This window comes from Amphiura filiformis, chromosome 18 (genome assembly GCF_039555335.1).
Source record: "Amphiura filiformis chromosome 18, Afil_fr2py, whole genome shotgun sequence".
NCBI classification, from domain to species: domain Eukaryota; kingdom Metazoa; phylum Echinodermata; class Ophiuroidea; order Amphilepidida; family Amphiuridae; genus Amphiura; species Amphiura filiformis.
This window is the reverse complement of record NC_092645.1, coordinates 39,197,398-39,219,485: the sequence shown is the minus strand read 5'-3', so window position 1 is coordinate 39,219,485 and position 22,088 is coordinate 39,197,398. Positions and strand designations below refer to the sequence as shown.

Here is a 22,088-nt window from a genome sequence, read left to right as displayed (position 1 = left end):
TTTAATCCACTGTATTCAACATTAGTGTGGTAATATGGTTCTTTTATTATGGTACAACATTGATAGGAATGTTCTTCACCAAATGTAGAAAACCTAAAATTAGTGGGATTATGATTTTGTGTTTTTCTGTTTTCAGTGTGATTTGCCTTTGTCTTTCATGTGCATCTTACTTTGGAATGAATATTTTCTGTTGGTCAAAACTTTTTTTTCGCAAAAGGATTTAAAAATCCTCTTCTGACCGCAAATAAAGAAATACATAGAAAATGCAACGAAATTATAAGAATGAAACCAAAAAACTCAACATAATGATGGAATCATTCATATGACAGAAAATAAACTTTATCAAAGAAATGCCAAGTACATACTTGATTTTCGCATAACTTTACAAAACAGATATAGTGCAAATGAAAATGCCAGGGGCAAATGCGTTGACTTATGTTTGATTTTACAATATCCCTATTTCAATTTACTATAACCCTTACACATCTTTATATGTAATTTCACACAGATTGTCCCAAGGAGGAAACTCAGTTATCTTTAAACGAATCCATTACCATACAGTCTCCTGGCTATCCTCTACATTATGGGAACAATATTGGATGTGAGTGGACAGTAACACCATCAGCGATGCGGAGAGCTCATGTGCAATTCCTGTACTTCCAGCTTGAAGATGATCATGACCTTTTGTATATTGGAACTATTATGAATCCGTGGGCTCTTACTTACACTGGTTATATTGGCTATGACACACGTATCATATCCCCCATTAATGAAGGTTTACTATTTGAATTCACAACAGATGGTGAAACTACAGATCAAGGATTCTCATTAATAATAACTGATGTAGAAGATGGAGGTAAGAAACAGTAAACAAGTGTTCAAAAATAAGACATATTTACAACGTTTTGTTGCTGGATTAGCCCAATGCATGGGAACTATACTATGTTTCACCCGATTTTGGTAGTGCTTTTACGAGGTTGTGTTGCCAAACTCCAGATGAAAGAAAGTATTATTTTTCTTTGTCTCACATACAACAGTAATGTATGGTTGAAATAAGACAGACAGAGAAAGATGGTATGAAGGGTGTATTTTATAATTTCGTATTATACTAGTTAATACCGGGACCTCATTGGATTACTACGTGACTTATCTCTTTTCCAGTCGCTTAGTGTATGCATAGAAATGACGATGTTTGACGAAACTCTCAATAACGTAAATAAAAAAGGATTACGTGGAATTGATATATAAAAAGGAATACTATGCAACTCGTTGCATTCATCCACGCACATTTTTACCCTTTCCTTACACTTGATGACTAAAACATCACAATGTGAAAACGGTAGATGTATTCTTGATTTTCTGTTTTGAGTTCTAATGAAATACGTACTTATTTTCTTTAACTAGCTTATGCCCTTTGTAAAAATGGTTTTGAGCTCATCACGGAATCATTCAATTGCTACGGTGAGTGAACATTATACACAATCCGGAACAATATACACAATCAATTTGTATGCTTTCTATGCCCAAACATGGCGATTCAATTCCTACGTACACCAACTAATTGCTGGGGAATCCTGTGAAAGAAAGAAAGAAAGAAAGAAAGAAAGAAAGAAAGAAAGAACGAAAGAACGAAAGAACGAAAGAACGAAAGAACGAAAGAACGAAAGAACGAAAGAACGAAAGAACGAAAGAACGAAAGAAAGAAAGAACGAAAGAACGAAAGAACGAAAGAACGAAAGAACGAAAGAACGAAAGAAAGAAAGAAAGAAAGAAAACAAAATGGATCATATTAATAGTTAGACTTTCCTTCGTACGTTCAATATTCTTGATTCCATTTAATTAGAGAATAAACGATAGGAATTTTTATTTTGCCTATCCTCTACTGTGTGATAGACGACAGGCAGGTCCAATATTTTGAGTAGTGGATGCCGGCGCAGCCGGTATCCACTACGATAAAAATATTGGACCTGCCTGTCGTCTATCATAGGTAGAGGATAGGCAAAATAAAAATTCCTATCGTTTATTCTCATTCTTAGTCAGTTAAATATTATTTTAATAAGTCTGTAAACTACTTTTTAAAGCAAAAAATAAGTTACCGTCATAAAAACTCCCCTCATTATAAAATGAACGAAACTTGTTTACAACTTTCACGTATTCTGTTGCGCGTACTGCTAGCACGTCGCGTATTCCGCACTAGTCTACGCATATAGCGTGATACATACGCGCACCTCTACAAGCGTGTAAAGCATTATCAAGACGCATGATGACGTGGGGTCGTCTACGGCCTGATAAACGGCACCCGAAATCTTGCGATTGTCCAATCAAAAATGTGTCTTCGAACTAGACCACTCCCACTGACTAAGAATATATTGCAAAACGGACGAACCAATTTCGTGCATTTTTTCTTCGCCTGCACTGTCATTTTGTATGTGGAGAATCTTCAAACGTTCCCGTTACAATGCAATCACATTGTTACCCTCAATACTTATAAATATGATCAACATTACGTTTGTGGACAGTAATGCCATTTTGAAAGCTGATGGTCAATGTGCAATTCATTTCTGGATTTCAAACTTGAAAATATATGTGACATGGGAATGAGTCACATGTCGACCATGGTCGAAAATGAGTTTTACATATGATTCTAAAGAGGACATTTAGAGCTTTCAGAAACTGAAAACCCCATGTTGATACAAAAAGAATGTTAACACTCTTTTGCCAATATCTCAAAATCAATGTTAGCGACATCCGACTCATTCCACTTGATCGTGTCACATATTTGATTTGGTATGTTCTAAATATCTAAAAAACACATAACAGCAGCTACGAATGCTTTATCTAATATTTTGTTTTAATTGTCCTTACTTAAATTTGTTATAAATATCGCAAATTTTCATCTATAATATTACACAGATTGCCCAGACGAGAAAACTCAATTATCTTTAAACGCCTCCGTTACCATAAAATCTCCTGGTTACCCTGCAACTTATTTGAACAACATTGGATGTGAGTGGACAGTAACACCATCAGCGATGCGGAGGCTCCTAGTGCAGTTTCTGGACTTCCAAATTGAAAATGGATATGACCTTTTGCATGTTGGAACTATCAACAATCCAAGGACTCTTACTTATTCTGGTCGACTTGGTTATGAAACGTCTGATGCACGAATCATTTCCCCTGTTAACGAAGGCTTATCATTTGAATTCACAACAGATGATGCTGTTACATATCAAGGATTCTCAATATTAGTAACAGATGTAGAAGATGGAGGTAAGAAACGCATGTTTTCTTTGAAATAATTTATTTTGAAGGGCTATATGCGAGCTTCGTGTATGTAGTTAACTTTTAAGTTACGATGATACGATCAGATATCAAAATATCAGTTTTATAGAACGAGGAGTTTTCGAAATAATATTGTTGACATAGAATATGATAAAGTGTATGGGAAAATTATGTTTTTATGTTTGGACAATTTTATGAAGCATGTATCTTTAATATATATATATTAACCTCGTGTATCTATTTTCTTTTACTAGATTACGCCCTTTGCCAAAATGGTTTGGAGATTATCCGTAAATCATACATCTGCTATGAGAATGGTAAGAAAATAGCACTACAATGTGTCCAAGAAAAAATACCGGGTAAATTATTACGGACATAACTCGATCAATAAGCATTGGAATCAAAAATAATAAAAAGCAGCCCGTATCTCATTTTATGTTGCACCATGTGAAGCAGTTTGTTTTGATTCGGTTGACTGGTTGCGAAGAAATGAGTGAATACATAATGCGCGCGTCAATGCATTTATTTGGTCAACATACTCCTAAAGATTGTGTACGAGGGTGTATCAAAAACTGTTTAATACCCCCTCGTATCTCATTAAATTTATTCCTCTAATCTATTTTATAAACGGGCGGTGTTTTGTTATTTTTGCTTTAACTGTTTAGGTAAAAAACCTGTTTACTATTGTTTTTGGAGCAACATTGTTTCTTTGGAAGCCTGCGGCGTAATCTTGAAAAATGTTGTCTTTGGGCAATATTGTCTTTGAGCTTACGCCCCATACCACATTTCGATTTTTATAACACCAAATTCTGCTTTTTATATTCTATGATGTCACATATTACCTCAAATATCTATTCACTACGTTGAAAATACGTACTGATTTTTTTTGACCAACAGAGGGCGCTATCACTTAAAGTATATGGTATTTTGATGACGGGGTACACCGTGCCCATACGTATTCTGTAATACAGAATATCCATCCCAGCACGGTATTTAAAACCGTTGGGCCCAATTTCATCAAAATTACCCAAATCACCCTACCTCACTGTGTGTTGCGACCGATGAACTGATAAATCAGAAAAAATCAGGACTCATCGGATCCCCGACCTCGCAATTACCGCTCGATAGCTATACCACTGGACTACCTGAGTTCACAGTTGGTACTTAGTCGTGATTGCATACTCTCTCATTGTGTCTTAGCGGCCAACTGTGCGTAAAATATGAAGAAATGAGGCGGTTCACCTTTAGTTGAATCATTTTCTTACGATCCGTGACCATTAATAGCATACCTTTGTTTCTCTGTGGATTTGACTAGATGGACATATTCTAAGAAAAAATAGCTCCTATGTCCCTCCCAAAAAAGGCGGGAAAATCTATTTATAGCTCATTTTTTAAAATGGCCGCCGGTGACATTTTGAATAACATGAATATCTATATACCATGTTCTGGATAGGCTATAATGACAAATAATATGCCGTTTTCCACTATCTTTGGCATACCCAACCTTTTAAGATAAAATTCAAAGTGTTGAGAGGTCATCTTGACCCCTAAATCCAAGATGGCCGCCAGTTTCATATTGAAAAACATGAAAATCGATATATCGTGAAGTGGATAGGCTATAATAACAAACAATGTGTCGTTTTCAACTATATTTGGCATGCAAAACCGTTTAAGATCATATTCAAAGAGTTTGGGGTCACATTGACCCATAAATCTAAGATGGCCGACAGCGCCATATTGACAAAAACATGAAAATCTATATACCATGAAGTGGATAGGCTATACTGACAAACAATGTGTCGTTTTCCACTATTTTTGGCATGCCAAATCTTTTTTTGTCATATTCGAAGTGTTTGAAGGTCATCTTGAACCCTAAATCCAAGATAGCCGCCAGCGCCATATTGAAGTAAATAACCAACAATATGTTGTTTTCAACTATTTTTGAAAAACATTTAGAAAATCGATATATCATGACAAAAAACATGTAAATAACCAACAATATGTTGTTTTCAACTATTTTTGCATGCAAAACCATTTAGGATCATATTCAAAGATTTTGGGGTCACCTTGACCCATAAATCCAAGATGGCCGCCAGTACCATATTGACAAAAACATGAAGTGGATAGGCTATACTGACAAATATTCCACTATTTTTGGCATGCCAAACCCTGGGATTTCATGTCCTCCCAAGTATTCAAAAGTGTTTGGGGGCATCTTGATGGAGAAGATTCAAGGCAACTATCATTGCAGATGACGATATTCGAAAAGCAGTTGATACGATTTTCAAGATGTGACACACATTTGGATTGCAAATACTTATTATGTCATCAATTACTTCATACTCTACAGCATGTTAAACTTCGGGAGGCTCAAGCTTTGTTCTTTCAACATATCGAACAAGTCATATTTAAAGATCGTGAAATACGCACCCTTGAAGGACTGCTCCAAGATTACATTCGCATTACTTTAAACTACGGGCACTTTTCCCAAGGTCCAGCTACCTCAAGGAACTTCATTAAAGAATTTGATGAGAAAGACAGAACACGTATTCAGAAGAAAGTTAGTGAGCTTGTGTATGATACAAGCACTTCCGATACATACATCGAGGCCGCGCTGTTATCACTGGAAGTAAGCGACGACCAGTTGGTCAAGAATGTCGCAACACGACTGAACAGGTCATCAAAACAACCACTGTTCCTTGGCCCCCGTATATACATGAGGTGGAGCAAGCTGACAACTTGAGTGAGCTCCTACTAAAGTTCATTACCTGGTTGAAAAAACTTACCACAGGTCTAACTGATGACAACCCAAAGGTCCGATAAATTGCGTCAATCTTAGTGAGAGATCGTTATTTACGACAGGGGGAATTGGCATTTAGAGGGGGAACCCGAATTCTTTATTTGATCTTGAGGTGGAAACGCAAAATTGTTTCTTGAACCAGGAGGGGTGATTGTTAAGTTTAAAAGGGGGAATCTGACAACTTTGAGTGGACGCGAGGGGGGAAAGCACATTTTCAAATTCCGCCCTTGTTTTCACGAATTTCTCGATTTAAAACTTAACAATCCCTCCTGGTTCAACAAAAAATTCGACCTCCCCCAAGATAAAAAAAATCGAGTTCCCCTTCAAAATGCCAACCCCTGTCGTAAATAACGATTGCTCTCTAAGATTGACGAAATTGATCAGACCTTTGGGTTGTCATCAGCTGAACCTGTGTTAGGTTTTTTCAACCAGTTAATGAGCTTTAGTAGGAGCTCACTAAAGTGTTCATCTTGCTCCAACTCATGTATGTACGGGGCCAAGGAATAGTGGTTCTTTGATGACCTGTTCTCTAAGTCGTGTTATGACATTGTTGACCAACTGGTCATCCGTTACTCCTAGTGATAACAGCGCGGCCTCGATGTATGTACCGGCAGCTCTTGTATCATACACAAGCTCACTAACATTCTTCTGAACGTTCGTGAAATCCTATGACTTTTCCAAATTCTTTGATCAGAAGTTCCTTGAGGTAGCTGGACCTTACTTGGGAAAAGTGCCCGTAGTTTGAAGTAATGCGAATGTAATCTTGGAGCAGTCCTTCAAGGGTGCGTATTTCACGATCTTTAAATATGACTTGTTCGATATGTTGAAAGAACAAAGCTTGAGCCTCCCGAAGGTTAACATGCTGTAGATGCTCTGCATTTTCACTGAGATTATCTTCGCTTGATTGCTGACATATTGACGCCAGCAATGACGGTGGTATCTGATTTCCAAGCCAAAGGCTGTTTGCCTCTCTGGGATTGACGTTATAAACGTATCTAACCGCTCTCTTGTATCCTCATCTGCAATGTAGATAGTGTGTGCCTTGAATCTTCTCCATGCATCTTGTGTCAAAAGTAACAAAAGTGTTTTCATCCCGGTCCCAGACACTCGTGGACGCACAATGCCTAATCATGCAGAACACCTATACTTGAACGAAGTTTCTTGGGAGGAGGTCCTGAGAAAGATGATTACTGACCGGACATCCCAGCCTTTTTTTTTGATTTCTCAGATTTGTGCTTGCGTTTTGTGGCTTGGCAGTGAGCGTGTGTGTTAGACATCGTGGTAGCATGCATATGATAACCCTTAGGTACTTTATCCCATTCCACTGTTGTATTGACATGTTGAAATTTATCAAGGCCCTTCCATTGTAAAAATTTGTCCTTAATGTTCTCCCATTTCTACTTTTTCTAAACTGTCTTTTACAGGGCAATGATCTTTCAGCATGCATTCTAGTTTATCAGTCTCTTGGTTGCTCTGTAGCTCTTCAGTGTCTGTTCTGTTCTCCACCACATGCTCTTAACGTGCAACTTTCCTGATAGAACAAAGGTAACACTTTCAAAATCTATAGTATAAGTAATTGAGTAAAAATAAGTATTTGCCTCATGTGTGTCACATCTTAAATATCGATGTTCATGTTTTTCGACATGGCTTAGACAGTCATCTTGGATTTGGGGGTCAAGATGCCCCCCCCCCAAACACTTTGAATACGACATGACAAGGTTTGGCATGCCAAAAATAGTGGAATATTTGTCAGTATAGTCTATCCACTTCATGTTTTGTCAATATGGTGCTGGCGGCCATCTTGGATTTAGGAGTCAAGGTGACCCCAAACTCTTTGAATATGATCTTAAATGGTTTTGCATGCCAAAAATAGTTGAAAACGACACATTGTTGGTTATTATAGTCAATCCACTTCATGATATACGATTTTCATGTTTTTCAATATGACGCTGGCGGCCATCTTGGATTTAGGGTTCAAGATGACCCCCAAACACTTTGAATATGACAAAAAAAGAGTTGGCACGCCAAAAATAGTGGAAAACGACACATTGTTTGTCAGTATAGCTATCCACTTCATGGTATATAGATTTTCATGTTTTTGTCAATATGGCGCTGGCGGCCATCTTGGATTTAGGGATCATTGTGACCCCAAACTCTTTGAATATGATCTTGAACGGTTTTGCATGCCAAATATAGTTGAAAACGACACATTGTTTGTTATTATAGCCTATCCACTTCATGATATATCGATTTTCATGTTTTTCAATATGAAACTGGCGGCCATCTTGGATTTAGGGGTCAAGATGACCTCTCAACACTTTGAATTTTATCTTAAAAGGTTGGGCATGCCAAAGATAGTGGAACACGGCATATTATTTGTCATTGTAGCCTATCCAGAACATGGTATATAGATATTCATGTTTTTCAAAATGTCACCGGCGGCCATTTTGAAAAATGAGCTATAAATAGATTTTCCCGCCATTTTGGGAGGGACATAGGAGCTATTTTTTCTTAGAATATGTCCATCTGGTCAAATCCACAGAGAAACAAAGGTATGCTATGAATGGTCACGGATCGTAAGAAAATGATTCAACTACTTGGCATGATTTTTTTTTACTTTAACATGTTTCAAAATGTTATACGTCTTATACGTCAATGTGTAAAGCTGCGGAATGTTCGAGAGATCGACATCGACGTATTGATTCACACGGTGGACGATATAGGCGCTGAAATGAAAAAGAATTTTCTTTGTTTTACCTCGTTTGTTCTGCCCGACATATGTGATAGCAAAAACTAACAATATTCGGCAAAAACAATCTATTTTTAATGCAAATCGCACATTATTGTTGATAAAAATTTCAGATCTTTCTTGATCTTATACTAATTTCACACATAGTGTTCAAACTCCGGAATCATACAATCACATGGATACATTGCGTCGTTAAAACAGCATTCAGTAAACATAGTCGCAGATGCAACAGCGTTAACAAATGTTTTATTTTCCTTTTTCTTATTTAGATCTGTTAAAAACATAACATGTTTTCATCTATACTATTTCACAGATTGTCCAAATAAGGAAACTCAGTTATCTTTAAACGCCTCCGTTACCATACATTCACCTGGTTATCCTAAACATTATTCGAACAACATTAGATGTGAGTGGACAGTAACACCATCAGCGATGATGAGGGTCCAATTGCAATTTCTGGACTTCCGACTAGAACATGGACGTGATATTTTGTATGTTGGAACTATCAACTTTCCAAGGGCTCTTATTTATTCTGGTAATGACACGGCTGACGCACGTATCATATCCCCCATTAATGGAGGTTTACTATTTGAATTCGTAACAGACTTTAGTATTACAGATCAAGGATTCGCGTTACTAGTAGCTGATGTAATAGATGGAGGTAAGAATCACAAAATTATTAAGACTCTGATTTATTTTTTGTCTGGCATGTGTCCCCACCCTTTACTCGTGCCAAAGATATTGTTGCCATGCGAAAGGGGGAGGCACTTATCACCATACGGGTATGCTTCCCTGGAAAGATCCCTGTTTGTGGACTGCGCAGCTCCTAAAGACGCCTGAATTTTACACAAAAAAATAGAGCACTGAAAGATTCTTGGTTTGGCAAATTGTAGCTCTAAAATTCCCTAAATTGCTCATTCCTCACAAATCTGGTTTTTCCCAGACGATTTTCGACCAGAAAGCCAAGATTGCCCTTGATTGTAATCGTTTGCAGCTCCGCAAGACCCCTATTAACCGTTACGCCGTCAGCCTCCAAAGACCCACCATCTCAGAATTCCGGGTAGCATACATAAATTTGATGATATGGAAGCGATATTGACACACGGTTGTGAGCATTTATCCTTCAGTTGGTACACAGTATTAAATCCATATTAACATTTGATGAAGAGGACGCCCTCAATATGTTCCAAAATTCTGTTTTGTTTTACCTGATTGTAATGTGCCTTAGTAAAGTAATACACCCTGCAAAAATCAAGACTTTAGGTGCCATAGTTTTGTCTAAATCCGAGATTTTGAATGAATCGCCTGAACAAGACATTTAATTATTATGATGGAAATATTAGTCGAACGCGTACGCCATAATCATATAACACACGTAAGGCGGTCGTGACATATGCGAAGGTATTAAATAGTGAGTTTCTTTGTATTGCCTTATCTGTTTAGGCCAAATTTAAAAGAGGACATATCTGTAGGCCTTGTTGCATTGTTTGATTGGCGTAACGGGCACAATAATACAGTCGACGGATCGGTGTTCTGTGGTACTTCCATATCATAGTCGCTGCGACTTCACGGTTAAAATCGTGCAACTCTAGTAACACCCAATTTGTTTAATTTATATTTAGACCACCCATTTCAGGAAAATATGGGTTATATTCCCCTTTTCTTTTTTTCCTTGTGAGTGCATAAATTCAATATGCACAGTCATAATAAATCATTCAAGCTTCAAGGCATTTATACAGTACGGTTATTGGTGTATATAGTTGTATATGTAAGATATTTGTTTATGAATTTGTTTTTATTTTTCAACCTGATTTCTTGGCATGTACTTAAAATTAAACTTAATTGGAATCAGCCATATTTGTTGTGTTTGTAGGACAATCAGCAAGACCATCGTAAGTGGCACTTACAATGGTCTTGCGCTCAACAAAAATGTAAACAAATCTAAAATGTACTTACAATAGCTTACATAATATCAACTTTAAATTTTGAGTTATATTTTCAAAATTCATCAACTTTAAAAAATGTCACTTCCCTAAAACCTTTTTTGATAATGTGGTATCTCAAGAAATGAAACTTCTGAAACTATACAGCAATGTTTTATAAATCTTTCTAGTAATACTTATCTACATCCTTCATGCAGAATCTACGTGTGGTCTACGAACTATTTTCCTTGCCAACTCAACCACCATGGCATCTCCCGGGTTTCCAGATCCATATTCATCTGATCTAGATTGTCAGTGGGTAATAATCGCTGACAATAAAAAATACGAATCGTTAATCCTCGCTCGACTGCAATTCTTTGAATTAGAAAACGGATTTGATTATTTGGCTGTTGGTAATGGTCGAGTGGCGAGAAAAAATGCAATAGCAGAATTGACTGGTGTGCTGAAAGTACGAACGATTACTTCATCGACGTCCAGTATGTGGTTTGCGTTGAAGACCGATAGCACGGGTAATAAGTTGGGATATCGACTTGAATTGGAACATATAAGAGTTTCTGCTGTTGGGGGTATGTATTTTAATCCACGTATTGACACCGAAATCATTCTCTTTAAATATCACTGGACTGTACATGCATTGCAGCTATATATAATATTATGACATTAACAATAGAATAGAATAGAATAGAATAGAATAGAATAGAATAGAATAGAATAGAATAGAATAGAATAGAATAGTAGGGAAGGGAAGGGAAGGGAATGGTATAAAATATTAAATATTTATGAGTTCAATGAAAAGAATATTTTCACGAGGTGGAATATGGACTGTTCCATTCAACGATGCTTTGCCGAGTCGAATGAAACGGTGCAAATTTCACCGAATGGAAATATTCTTTCCATTGCACGAATTACAACATTCAATTTTTGTTTCATATAACTTATTGACAAGCTCCCTTGCTTCCACTTAATTTTATAAATCACTAGGAAAACAAAATAAATTAAAAGATATCTAAATGTATATTTATTTTGGAAGCAACACCAGCACCAATAATTGGCGAGACAAGGTGGAAACCTCGCGCTATATGCTCGCGCGTCTGACATCATTGCTATGGTAGCTACGCATCAGTGCAATGGAAAAATGACTATTGCACTCGCGCTGACTGCAACAGTCATTTTGCATCTGGCCGCTAAAAAAAGAAATAATCAATAGTAATTGGCCAATAAAATGGAATAGAATAGTATAGTATAGTATTATCATAGTATAGTACAGTATATTATATTATAGTATAGTATAGTATAGTATAGTATAGTATAGTACTTACCCGATGAATTATCATTACTAGGATAGAAAAGGAGCTGAATTAAAAACCAACCACGAGAGCAAGGCACTTAATAGCCTTAATCAGTAACTGTTGAATGCATTGGACAGACAATATGTGACTGGACGCGGCGAATCAGCCGTAAAGTCGGCCCGGTCAATTTTGTTTTATTTCGTGTTTAGAAAATATATACCATAAGCTTTAAAATGGTATATCATTTGACTTCAAACGATATCCAAAAGCGGGGTTATGATTTGTTGAACTCTGTTCCTTCGACAAAATTTTATTTTTTATCGGTTCTACGTGTGTCTCTTTTTCTACATTTCTGGTAATAAATATCCAACAGTCATAATTGGCGGTCATTTCAAATCATCCCCAAGTCAACGAGGTTCAGAAATATCCTCTCATTGTTCATTGTTGATTATACATACCTAGACAAAATACAATGCTTTGTTATCTACCACTTGAACAGGATTTAGCCAAAGCAGACAGAGACAAGAACTATTCTATAGAAATAGGTAGAAGCTTATTATCCTCTTCAGCAGTAGTATTATTGATTGATTTAAACAGCGTTTGATAAGATACTTGTCGCAACGAATTGATACACCTATGAATACGACCTTCACATACATTTTACACTTTAACTCAGAATACAATTTGCCGAGTTTACGGCTGATTCGCCGCGTCCACTCACATATAGTGAAAGCAATCTACAAAGATTATAGTGCAAAATCTACATGAAGAACACTACAACGAGTGCTTTCAAAATCCTAAATGGTGTGAGACAGGGTGACCCTCCCAAGAGCTATTCACACCAGCCATGGAAGATGTTTTCATAAACTTGGATTGGTAGTCAATGGGAATTGTAGCAGATGGTGAATATCTAACCCATTTCCGGTTTCAGCTGACATACTGATTTTTAGCCATACAACTCAGAAACGGTAGACAATGATTCGTGAACAATGATTGTCTAGATTGACAAATGTGCGCAATGCGCCCGAAACTTGGCGCTGATTTGCACTGATTAAGCTGAAAAAGGTGAAGTTTGATCTCATTTGTATCCTCCTATTAAGGGCTGGGGTATGAACGTTTGGACAGTATTTATTGTGGGACATTAGAGCACATCAGACATATCGAATTGCATTCTGAATACGAAGAATGTCCTTCTGATATCAAATAATTTAGATTTTTGAAATTCGCAATGTAATACACATTTTATGGCAAATGATTAAAATTGATATTTTTGATATTTAACAGTACTCGAAGTAAACTTTATAAATCTGATGATTTATAATTAAAGTGTATATAGGTGGGATGAAAAGCCGACCATCAATTGAACATTTTGACCTTTCGTTTTGAAGATATGAATTTTTTTCAAAAAAAAAAAAAAAAAATTAGGTCTTTTTGGGAACAAAATCCATATCTTCAATATGAAAGGTCAACATTTTCAATTGATCGTCGGCTTTTCCTCCCAGATACATACACTTTAAGAATATATCATTAGATTTATAAAATTTACTTCGAGGACTGTTATATATCAAAATGTGAAAATATCAAATTTTAATAATTTGTCATAAAATTTGTATTATATCGTGAATTTCAAAAATATGTCTGATGTGCTCTCATGTCCCACAAAAAATACTGTCGAAACGCACAAAATGCTCATTCCAGATCCCTTAAAGCACTAAATTTTGTTAATCCCCTTTTTGCGAAGTAAAATTTGTTTGATCCCCCGCATAGTTTCCACCCCATCCCCGCATCAAAAAATTGATGAACACTGACTATTGAAGCACATACGATATTAACACGGTCTAGTTAAATTTGACTTGGTGGTGTTTAGTGAAACATGACTTCGCACTGCTTCTAGTCAAATTTAAATATATGTGTACATAACTTTTAGTCATGAGATGAATTCAAAGTTTTGTTTGCTAAACAAGTTTCTTTTTAAATGTTCGTACCGAAATGCTATCTTCGTATTGGCGTCTGCTAGCGTGATCCGTGCATCCGTGTCACGAATTCGATTTAAGAAAGACAAGGTCGGGTGTGTTTAGTTTAATTGTTTTACCAGAGCAGCTCTTCACTCGAATTTCTTCTGTTAAAATTAAACAACTTTTGCCAAAAAATCAATCCAATTTGCCTAATATCAAAACAAGAATATATCCCTAAAATGTTCAGAAAATGTCTTCGTCTAAAGCTCGTGTTTATTTTGCAGGTGTGTGTACAGTGGATGAATATCATTGCGGTTCTGGATTTTGTGTAACGTCTGATGCAGAATGTGACGGTTTTGTAGACTGCTATGTGAACAAGGCAGACGAAAACCGATGTGGTTTGTTGAACATTGTTTTTCACAATGTCCCCTTAGAGGCTGATGAAAAATCCCGTTTAGCTACCTTTGTAGTGTGTTACTAACTGACGCGTTTGCCCGTCCGATACATATGATCAGAAAAGTTTTGCATTCTATACATAATGACATAATGCAATGAACAATATTTTATGATCGAATCATTCAATAACAAAATCATGTTCTAAATATGATTTCAATATTATATGAAATTACTTTACTTAGGAACAAAATGAATACATTATTGCAGAGAAAATATTATTTTGATATCTCATCTGACTTCTCATTTTTTTTTAACAGTTGATCGCATAATCAAGAAATAATATAACTTACAATTAACAAATTACAGCTTATTTCGTGTATATTGTCAGTTGTTTTGTACAAAACCACCACCCTTTATACTGCGTGTAACCAAACAATTTCTGTCAGTAAGACAAGGGGGTTTAAATCGTTCTAGTGCTAATTTGAGCGTTTTAGGATGTTGGATAAAAAAAAGGGAATTATTTACCTCTCACGCCGATGAGTGAAACAAATATTAAGTTGGTATACCTCATCAGCAAACGTTCTGGGCATTGATATTTAATTGATATTTGTTGATATCCTTAAAAAAATAACACGCTAATTATTTTCAATGAAGAGAAAAATGATAAAAAAATAGTTTTGGCACACTCAGTAATTCTTAGGTTAACCGAATGTCATATGAATATTTGCAGCTTATATCACCTGCCCTGGGTCGTACCTTTGTGACGAAGTACCTGATGTGAACATCTCAAAGTGTGTGACGATGGACGAAGTCTGCGATGGTCAGATAGGGTGTCCGGGAGGAGACGATGAAATAAAATGTGGTATGCAAATATTGTGGCTTTTATTATCCCTATGGATAATATGTAGCTAGTAACATGATTTTAATCATTTTAAAATTTAGCAATTTCAAAATAAGATTTTACTTAATTGAAATTTGTATTGTCTTTATTGTAAACCTGTTTCAAAGCATTAATTTCCGCATTTTGTGAGTAGATCTAAATGGCCTATGCTATTCAAGGGAATCGAAATAAACGATTAAAAGCTGCTGCAAGTATGACAGTTGGAACATTTCAAACTACCAAATTCGTCGCCATAAAATGCTTTATTTCTATTATGACATATCAGCATATTTGTTGCAAATGTCCAGAAACGTATCTTTTAATATTCTTATGGAATGAGAAATTCATATACCGGTTACCCTGCCCTCATCACTCTGATCGAAAGTATAATATTATATTCATACTCGTGAGATTTTGATACTTCTACATCCGAAACCTTTTACGCAGATATTAAAAGATGTCCTGAGGAATGTAACTGTGCCTATAATGGAAATAATCTACAGATAGATTGTAGTGAAGGCTGGAGTATGAAGACTATTAAAAACATGGCTAGAACTGTCAATACCCTGTGAGTATAGCTGTGGATGTTAGTGTGGGTATAATTATAGTTTACATGTGGTGTTTTGATTATATTTTAAGATGATTGTAAGGCGAGGGTAACTAGTAACATACAAAAGTGTGAAAAAGTTGTTTTAAAAACAAAAGCGACCCGCGATTTTCGTGATTATTGGTCGGTCGCGGAGGGCAACCAAACATATTTATTTGGCCATATAGGCGTACATTCTTAACATTATCAAACACCTTTTTTTACAGAAAATTTACCGGTGGAATCGTCAGTGACGTTGAACCTGGTTTATTCAAGGGGCTATTTGCATTACATACACTGTGAGTCTAAAGCCATATAAAGATCGGCTTAAATGTATTATTATATTTTTGATGCAACTTTCCGTCATTTATTTGGAGTAACTTGGATTTTATACAGGAGATAATTTCGAATGTTTAATGAATTTTTGGAATAGCCATTGTTGGAAGAGCGATCCCACGTCTTAGGCGTCATATTGCAGCAATGTTAGAGTTCATAGCGAAAACGTTTAGTATGGTTAGGTCGCTCAGACACTCTCTCCAATAATATTCACATCAATTCGTTAAAATGTTCCCAATATAGTTCCCTATAGTTTACGAACTAGTCCATTGTAAATCTTTCAAATATATTTTTAATATCTTCCTGATTGACAGGTGTCAATTATTCTTTGCGCATGGTCAAAGGTGCTCTTAGACTAGCCACATACTATCCTATGGAAATGTAACAAACAAGGACCATACGTTATAATTATAAAACAATCTACTATCTGCATGAATGTATTAAAACTAGAAGACGTTATTTTATTGTTGACAGGTCTTTAGCAAATAACGGCATTGGTCGCCTCCAACAAGGTGCATTTGACGGTCTTACCAATCTGACATGGTTGTAAGTGACCCGATACTATGTGACCCGATCAAACAAAATAGGGATAATGTTGTAGAAAGAGTACATTTTCATATTTTGAATATTTTAATATACTTTTGTATGATGTATAGGAACATCTAAAGCATAACAGTGAAAACGATTCTGGTTGAGATTACCGAATAGACAAGACTGCCCTATCCCAACCCCAAACCCCAACCCTAAACTCCGTAAACAAGTTGCATATAAATGAATGCAAAAATATATTATTAAGAAAGCCAGGTGACAATTAAAAGCAAAAATATAAAGATTTGAATCTAAATGAAATACAACTGATACCTCCAAACAAGTGACGTTTCGCTTCGTCTGGTCACATTACTTTGTTCTTCTTATTGATGATAGTGACTCAGACTTGTAGTACCCGTACCCGTACTCGTACCCGTACCCGTACTCGAGTCCTGATTTCCGTACCCGTACCCGTACCCATGGCTCCGGACCCGTACCCGTACCCGTACTCACACCCTATTTTGGCTTCGGACCCATACCCACCCCCTCCCCATCCCGGGATCTACGCCTATGTTAGGTATTGAATTTAGAACGCACGAAGAACTGAAATATGCGACTCACTATTTCACTGAAATACGCAACCCTTCACCATAATAATTTAAATATTTATTGTAGATTTATTGTTTCTATATGACCTCTCATATGTGGTGTCAGTTTCATGAGCATTGGCCTTCAGGAAATTAGTTTTGAGCAGTTTGGTCCCATGGATCCCTTAAGGTACTAAAGAACGTGCGCAGGGTCTTAATTTAGATAAATTATAACTATGGTTATCATTACTTTTGCAGAGATCTTTCACGCAACAACATTTCAAGGGTAAAAAGTCACGGCTTTCGAGGTTTACCTCAATTGAAAGAATTGTAAGTCTTGTGGGAGAGCGTTATTTAAAATTATGGTTATAACACTTACATTTGGCGTATGAGGTCCCAGGTTCAAGCAGGTGGTGATTTGCTGGGGTATTGTCAGAATCTAATTGACAACATCTGTAGTATAAATCGGACTTCCGCTCTCCCCATGGTGCATTTGAAATTAAGTAAATGAAACATGAGAATAATCTGTCTTTCGGAGGCCTATAGAACCTAAAATTTGACTTTTGACCATGTTGCCTATTTCTGTAATATTGAATGCGCAGCCCCGAGCGGGCCAACGGCGCACTTTTTAAATGTCAAAGTATGTTCAATTTAAATTGTTTCCTATGTACCAAAGCATCCAAAACAATGCAAACTAGTCTTTTCTTGATCATTATAAAGAGATAAATACAATAGTATGATGATGAGTGATCTCACACGTAGTGACCCTATAGATATAAAAAATAGGACGGTTTTTAATTGAATTTGATACTGAAAATAGATTTTGCACTCACTTTGCTACGTTGTATACGATACAATAGGACTTCATCAGATTGGTGGTGGAGTGAGGTCAGATGGCGGAAAAGGCCTTGCAATGACGGGTTTCAAGCTTTGGGCAATATTGGAAACGGATCCTCCACCCCCCACACACACAACCACCCCCCCACACACCCCCACCCTCACACCCCACACACCATCAATCGTAGTAAAATTAGTTGCAAAATCTAGTTCCAGTATCAGATTTAATTAAAAGTAGTGTTTTAAATTAAATCATCAAAATGAGGAAACTGACATTGTTCTATATTTTGACAATATGAACCGTAACCTTATTCTGGTAACATGTATATATCTTATGATATTTCTAATATCTTAATCCAAACTAAATTTTACACATGAACAATAAAAAGTAAAACTAATGTTCAGTTAAATATTTATTTCAGATACTTGTCGTATGTCCCTATCTCTACGATCCAAACGGATGCCTTTAATGAGACTACTAAACTTGAGATTTTGTAAGTGTAAACATTTAAATAGGTTATATCGCTATGCTCTCTTTAATATTAATATTAGAAATAGTGACTCGACAATAAAACTGTATTGAAGAGTCAAACCCACAACCACCGATGGTCCAACAGCGCCGAGCTTTTTCAAGTGCTGTCGCTGTTAGTCTGATATGAAGCTGATCGCGCAAGACTCTCCTGCAATTCGCCGTAGAAGTAGTAATTTTACAGGATTAATTACTACAGCAATGTGTTTACACTAGTTTTTAATGTATTGCCCCGCACTATGAGCAGGATGCACTTATCACTATATCTTTTCACTGATGCGAGTGATCAGAAGGATGTGAGAATTACGACCTACGTCTTTATCCCTGTTCTATGATAATCTATGTGCAATGCAGATAAACGTTGCAACGTCTTGTGCAGGGCAATACATTCAAAAATAGTGAAAACCCATTGCTGCGGTATTTGCGTGTCATCAATGTTATGATGCGATAGCTACTCTGCTCAATACAAGCATGACTGATGTCTTCTCAACTGGTATGTTTTTAGAGTTTTGATACGTGAGAGCGAAATGAATATACCAGTAGATGTCGAAAAGGGAGGATTTAACGGTCTGAACAGTTTGAAAAAGTTGTAAGTTGAAAACTTTAATACACTTACAATGTTTATTTTGGAAATATCACTGGGGTCGAATACGATATCGCCATTTCTGACGTCGTCATTGGATTAACACGTACTCATTACTTCACAAACACAAATCTTCACAAACAATTATAAATATGTTATGTGTTGATGAAGTAAAATTATGTTACTCTAAAACCACTTGGGTTTGACAAAGTACCCCCACTGTATTATGCTGTGCTTTCCATTTGTAACTGCTGACTGTTTGTTTTTTCAGTAGAAAACAATCATAGAAAATTCTAGTGAATACACAAAAGAACTTCAATTATTGTCTATAAACTGCCAAAACTAAGAAAGGAATGTAAATAATTCAAATTGATAATTTCGATACTTTACAGGTACGTTGATGATCGCTTCTTGTGCTGTCATTTTGACAGCTTGGAAGAATGCGTCAGTTTGGAACCACAACCTCCACTTTTCATGTGCGGAAGTCTCATGCAGAACATTGTCCTCCGTGTCTCCATGTGGATTCTCGGAATCAGTGCTCTTATTGGTAACGTTTTCGTCGTTGCAGTGAGAGTAAAGGAAAAGACAACGTCTGCCATCCAAGCTAAACAGTCTTTTTTAATTGGAAATTTGGCAGTTTCAGATTGCCTAATGGGAATATACATGCTAGTGTTAGCGTCTGCTGACTTGTATTATGGCGATGAGTATTTTATCTATTCAGATCAATGGCGCTCGTCCAAATTATGTAAACTAGCCAGTTTTTTATCCCTTCTCTCGAGTGAAGCCTCTGTTTTCTTCATAACATTGATATCAATCGATAGGTTTTTTTGCGTTGTATTTCCCTTTGGTAAATTCAGGTTGCGTAATATGTCAATTAAAGTAGCCGCATCATTAATATGGGTAATAGCCTTCGTAGTAGGTTTAGTCCCTACTTTGCAAGCGGGACCCGAGTCTGACTTTTACGATCTATCGGATGTCTGTATCGGCCTTCCTTTGATCACCCGTCCGTCAAGTTACATCATCCAATCAAATGACGTTGGCGGTCCTGACTCTGGGCGATCATTTGATATACCTGTTCCGGACAAATTTAAATCTGCTTGGTACTATTCCATCGCAATTTTCTTAGGCATCAACCTATTCTGCTTCTTGGTAATATCTGTGTGTTATACTACCATGTTTATCAAAGTGAAAGTTTCAGGAAAAAGAGCTCAGTCAGAACAAAATGATATCAAAATTGCAATCAGAATGGCGGCGATAGTTGGTACGGATTTCATATGTTGGATGCCGGTTATAATTATGGGTATCCTCTCTCAGACGGGGGCCGCTGTGATTCCACTACAGATGTACACCTGGTGTGTGGTATTCATTCTTCCTATAAATTCATCTATTAATCCCTATTTATACACTATCGTGTCGTTGATTGGCGATGCGCGAAATTCAAATATCAAAAGGACGCGAGTATCGACCACACGATTATTACGAGTGTCGGTCTTGCGGAAACAATTATCAGAAAGTAATGTATAAGTCACCGGAATTCAGTCATGTCCTTCTACAACCTTCTAGGCAACCATATTCAATTGGGAAGGATAAGGATAATTGACTGAGCAGAGTGCATTAGTCAAGATAATCGCACGAGACCGTATAGTTATTGTATTAGCTCGAGAGCCGTTAGGCTCGAGAGGTAAATGCAATAACTCCACGGCCAAGTGCGATTATCTTAATGAATGTACTTCTGCGAAGTAATTAACCTGCATAAACCTTGCGAGTGCATCAGATAAAATGAAACTATGGGCACATCAATTGCTGCATTGGTTTTTTGGTATTCTCAACAAATTGGATTTTATACTATGCGTAAGAAAGTTAACTTAATTTGTAATAATATGAGATGTGATCGTTCTAGATTCAGATATGGTCAACCCAGAAAAACAAAACGTTTTACAGAAAACGTTTAAATGTCGGGTTATATACAGGCTATATAAGGGCTATGATACGATTTAATAACATTTAAAAACATTTGTGAAAACTTGTTGAAAAACATTCTAACATAATGTTATCTAATTATTGAAGAAAGGTTTGCCAACAATTATTTAACAAATAACATTTGGAGAAAACTTTGAAAGTGTTTTTCATAATTATAACCAAAACCAAAATACTGTTAAAAATATGTTTGTATTTGCTGGAAAGATAAGGAAAATCGCTGGACACAATGTGCATGTACACTTATGTAAATTCTTTTGACATCAGTACTAAGTTGGATTTCTGGTAAAGCTATGTGACATTTTATCTGATGACGCAGAACTGAGAGTCAACTAACATATATTATTTTCATCATTACAAAAAATACCAAAAGACTTCAGAAACAGTCAATACAAAGGATAACAACACGTTATTGAGGAAATGACCGGAATCCAGAAAGACAGAAAGTTTGCCTTTCTCAAACAATCATTATTAAGTTACAAAAACCAACTTAACGACATTAATATAACTAAAAAAGACAAGACAATGTACATACGATGCTCGCGGGAAAAGATTAATTTAGCACAGAGATGACTTTTTGATTCTTAAACGAAAAGGGTAACTCATTTATGGGGTACATATGGAGAATGACCTAATTCAAGTGTATTCACATCTTCGACAAACCAAACGTTTAAATAAGCAAACAAAGGCACTGTGTGTTCTCTATAATGACAGTTTGCAACCGTTCTTATAGACGAATCCAACGAGCCAAGTGATGGTCGGACTTCAATCGACCATTACTTGGTCCCCTCTGCGCGAAACCGGTGATGTTACTGCCCAATTGGGTGGATT

General features: G+C 36.4%; 1 protein-coding gene across 1 annotated transcript in view; it reads left to right on the top strand.

The window, feature by feature from the left end:
- The window catches only part of LOC140138673 (uncharacterized), a 26,475-nt gene extending 4,387 nt beyond the window's left edge, over nt 1-22,088 (top strand). The window contains exons 4-18 of the mRNA XM_072160412.1: nt 509-856; nt 1,405-1,461; nt 2,914-3,270; nt 3,537-3,599; nt 9,145-9,492; nt 10,972-11,340; nt 14,303-14,416; nt 15,145-15,276; nt 15,742-15,862; nt 16,108-16,179; nt 16,691-16,762; nt 17,590-17,661; nt 18,591-18,662; nt 19,203-19,286; nt 19,673-22,088. Of these exons, the coding sequence (XP_072016513.1) occupies nt 509-856; nt 1,405-1,461; nt 2,914-3,270; nt 3,537-3,599; nt 9,145-9,492; nt 10,972-11,340; nt 14,303-14,416; nt 15,145-15,276; nt 15,742-15,862; nt 16,108-16,179; nt 16,691-16,762; nt 17,590-17,661; nt 18,591-18,662; nt 19,203-19,286; nt 19,673-20,804 (3,413 nt within the window). The 3' untranslated portion in view covers nt 20,805-22,088. The remainder of the gene's footprint in view (nt 1-508; nt 857-1,404; nt 1,462-2,913; nt 3,271-3,536; nt 3,600-9,144; nt 9,493-10,971; nt 11,341-14,302; nt 14,417-15,144; nt 15,277-15,741; nt 15,863-16,107; nt 16,180-16,690; nt 16,763-17,589; nt 17,662-18,590; nt 18,663-19,202; nt 19,287-19,672) is intronic.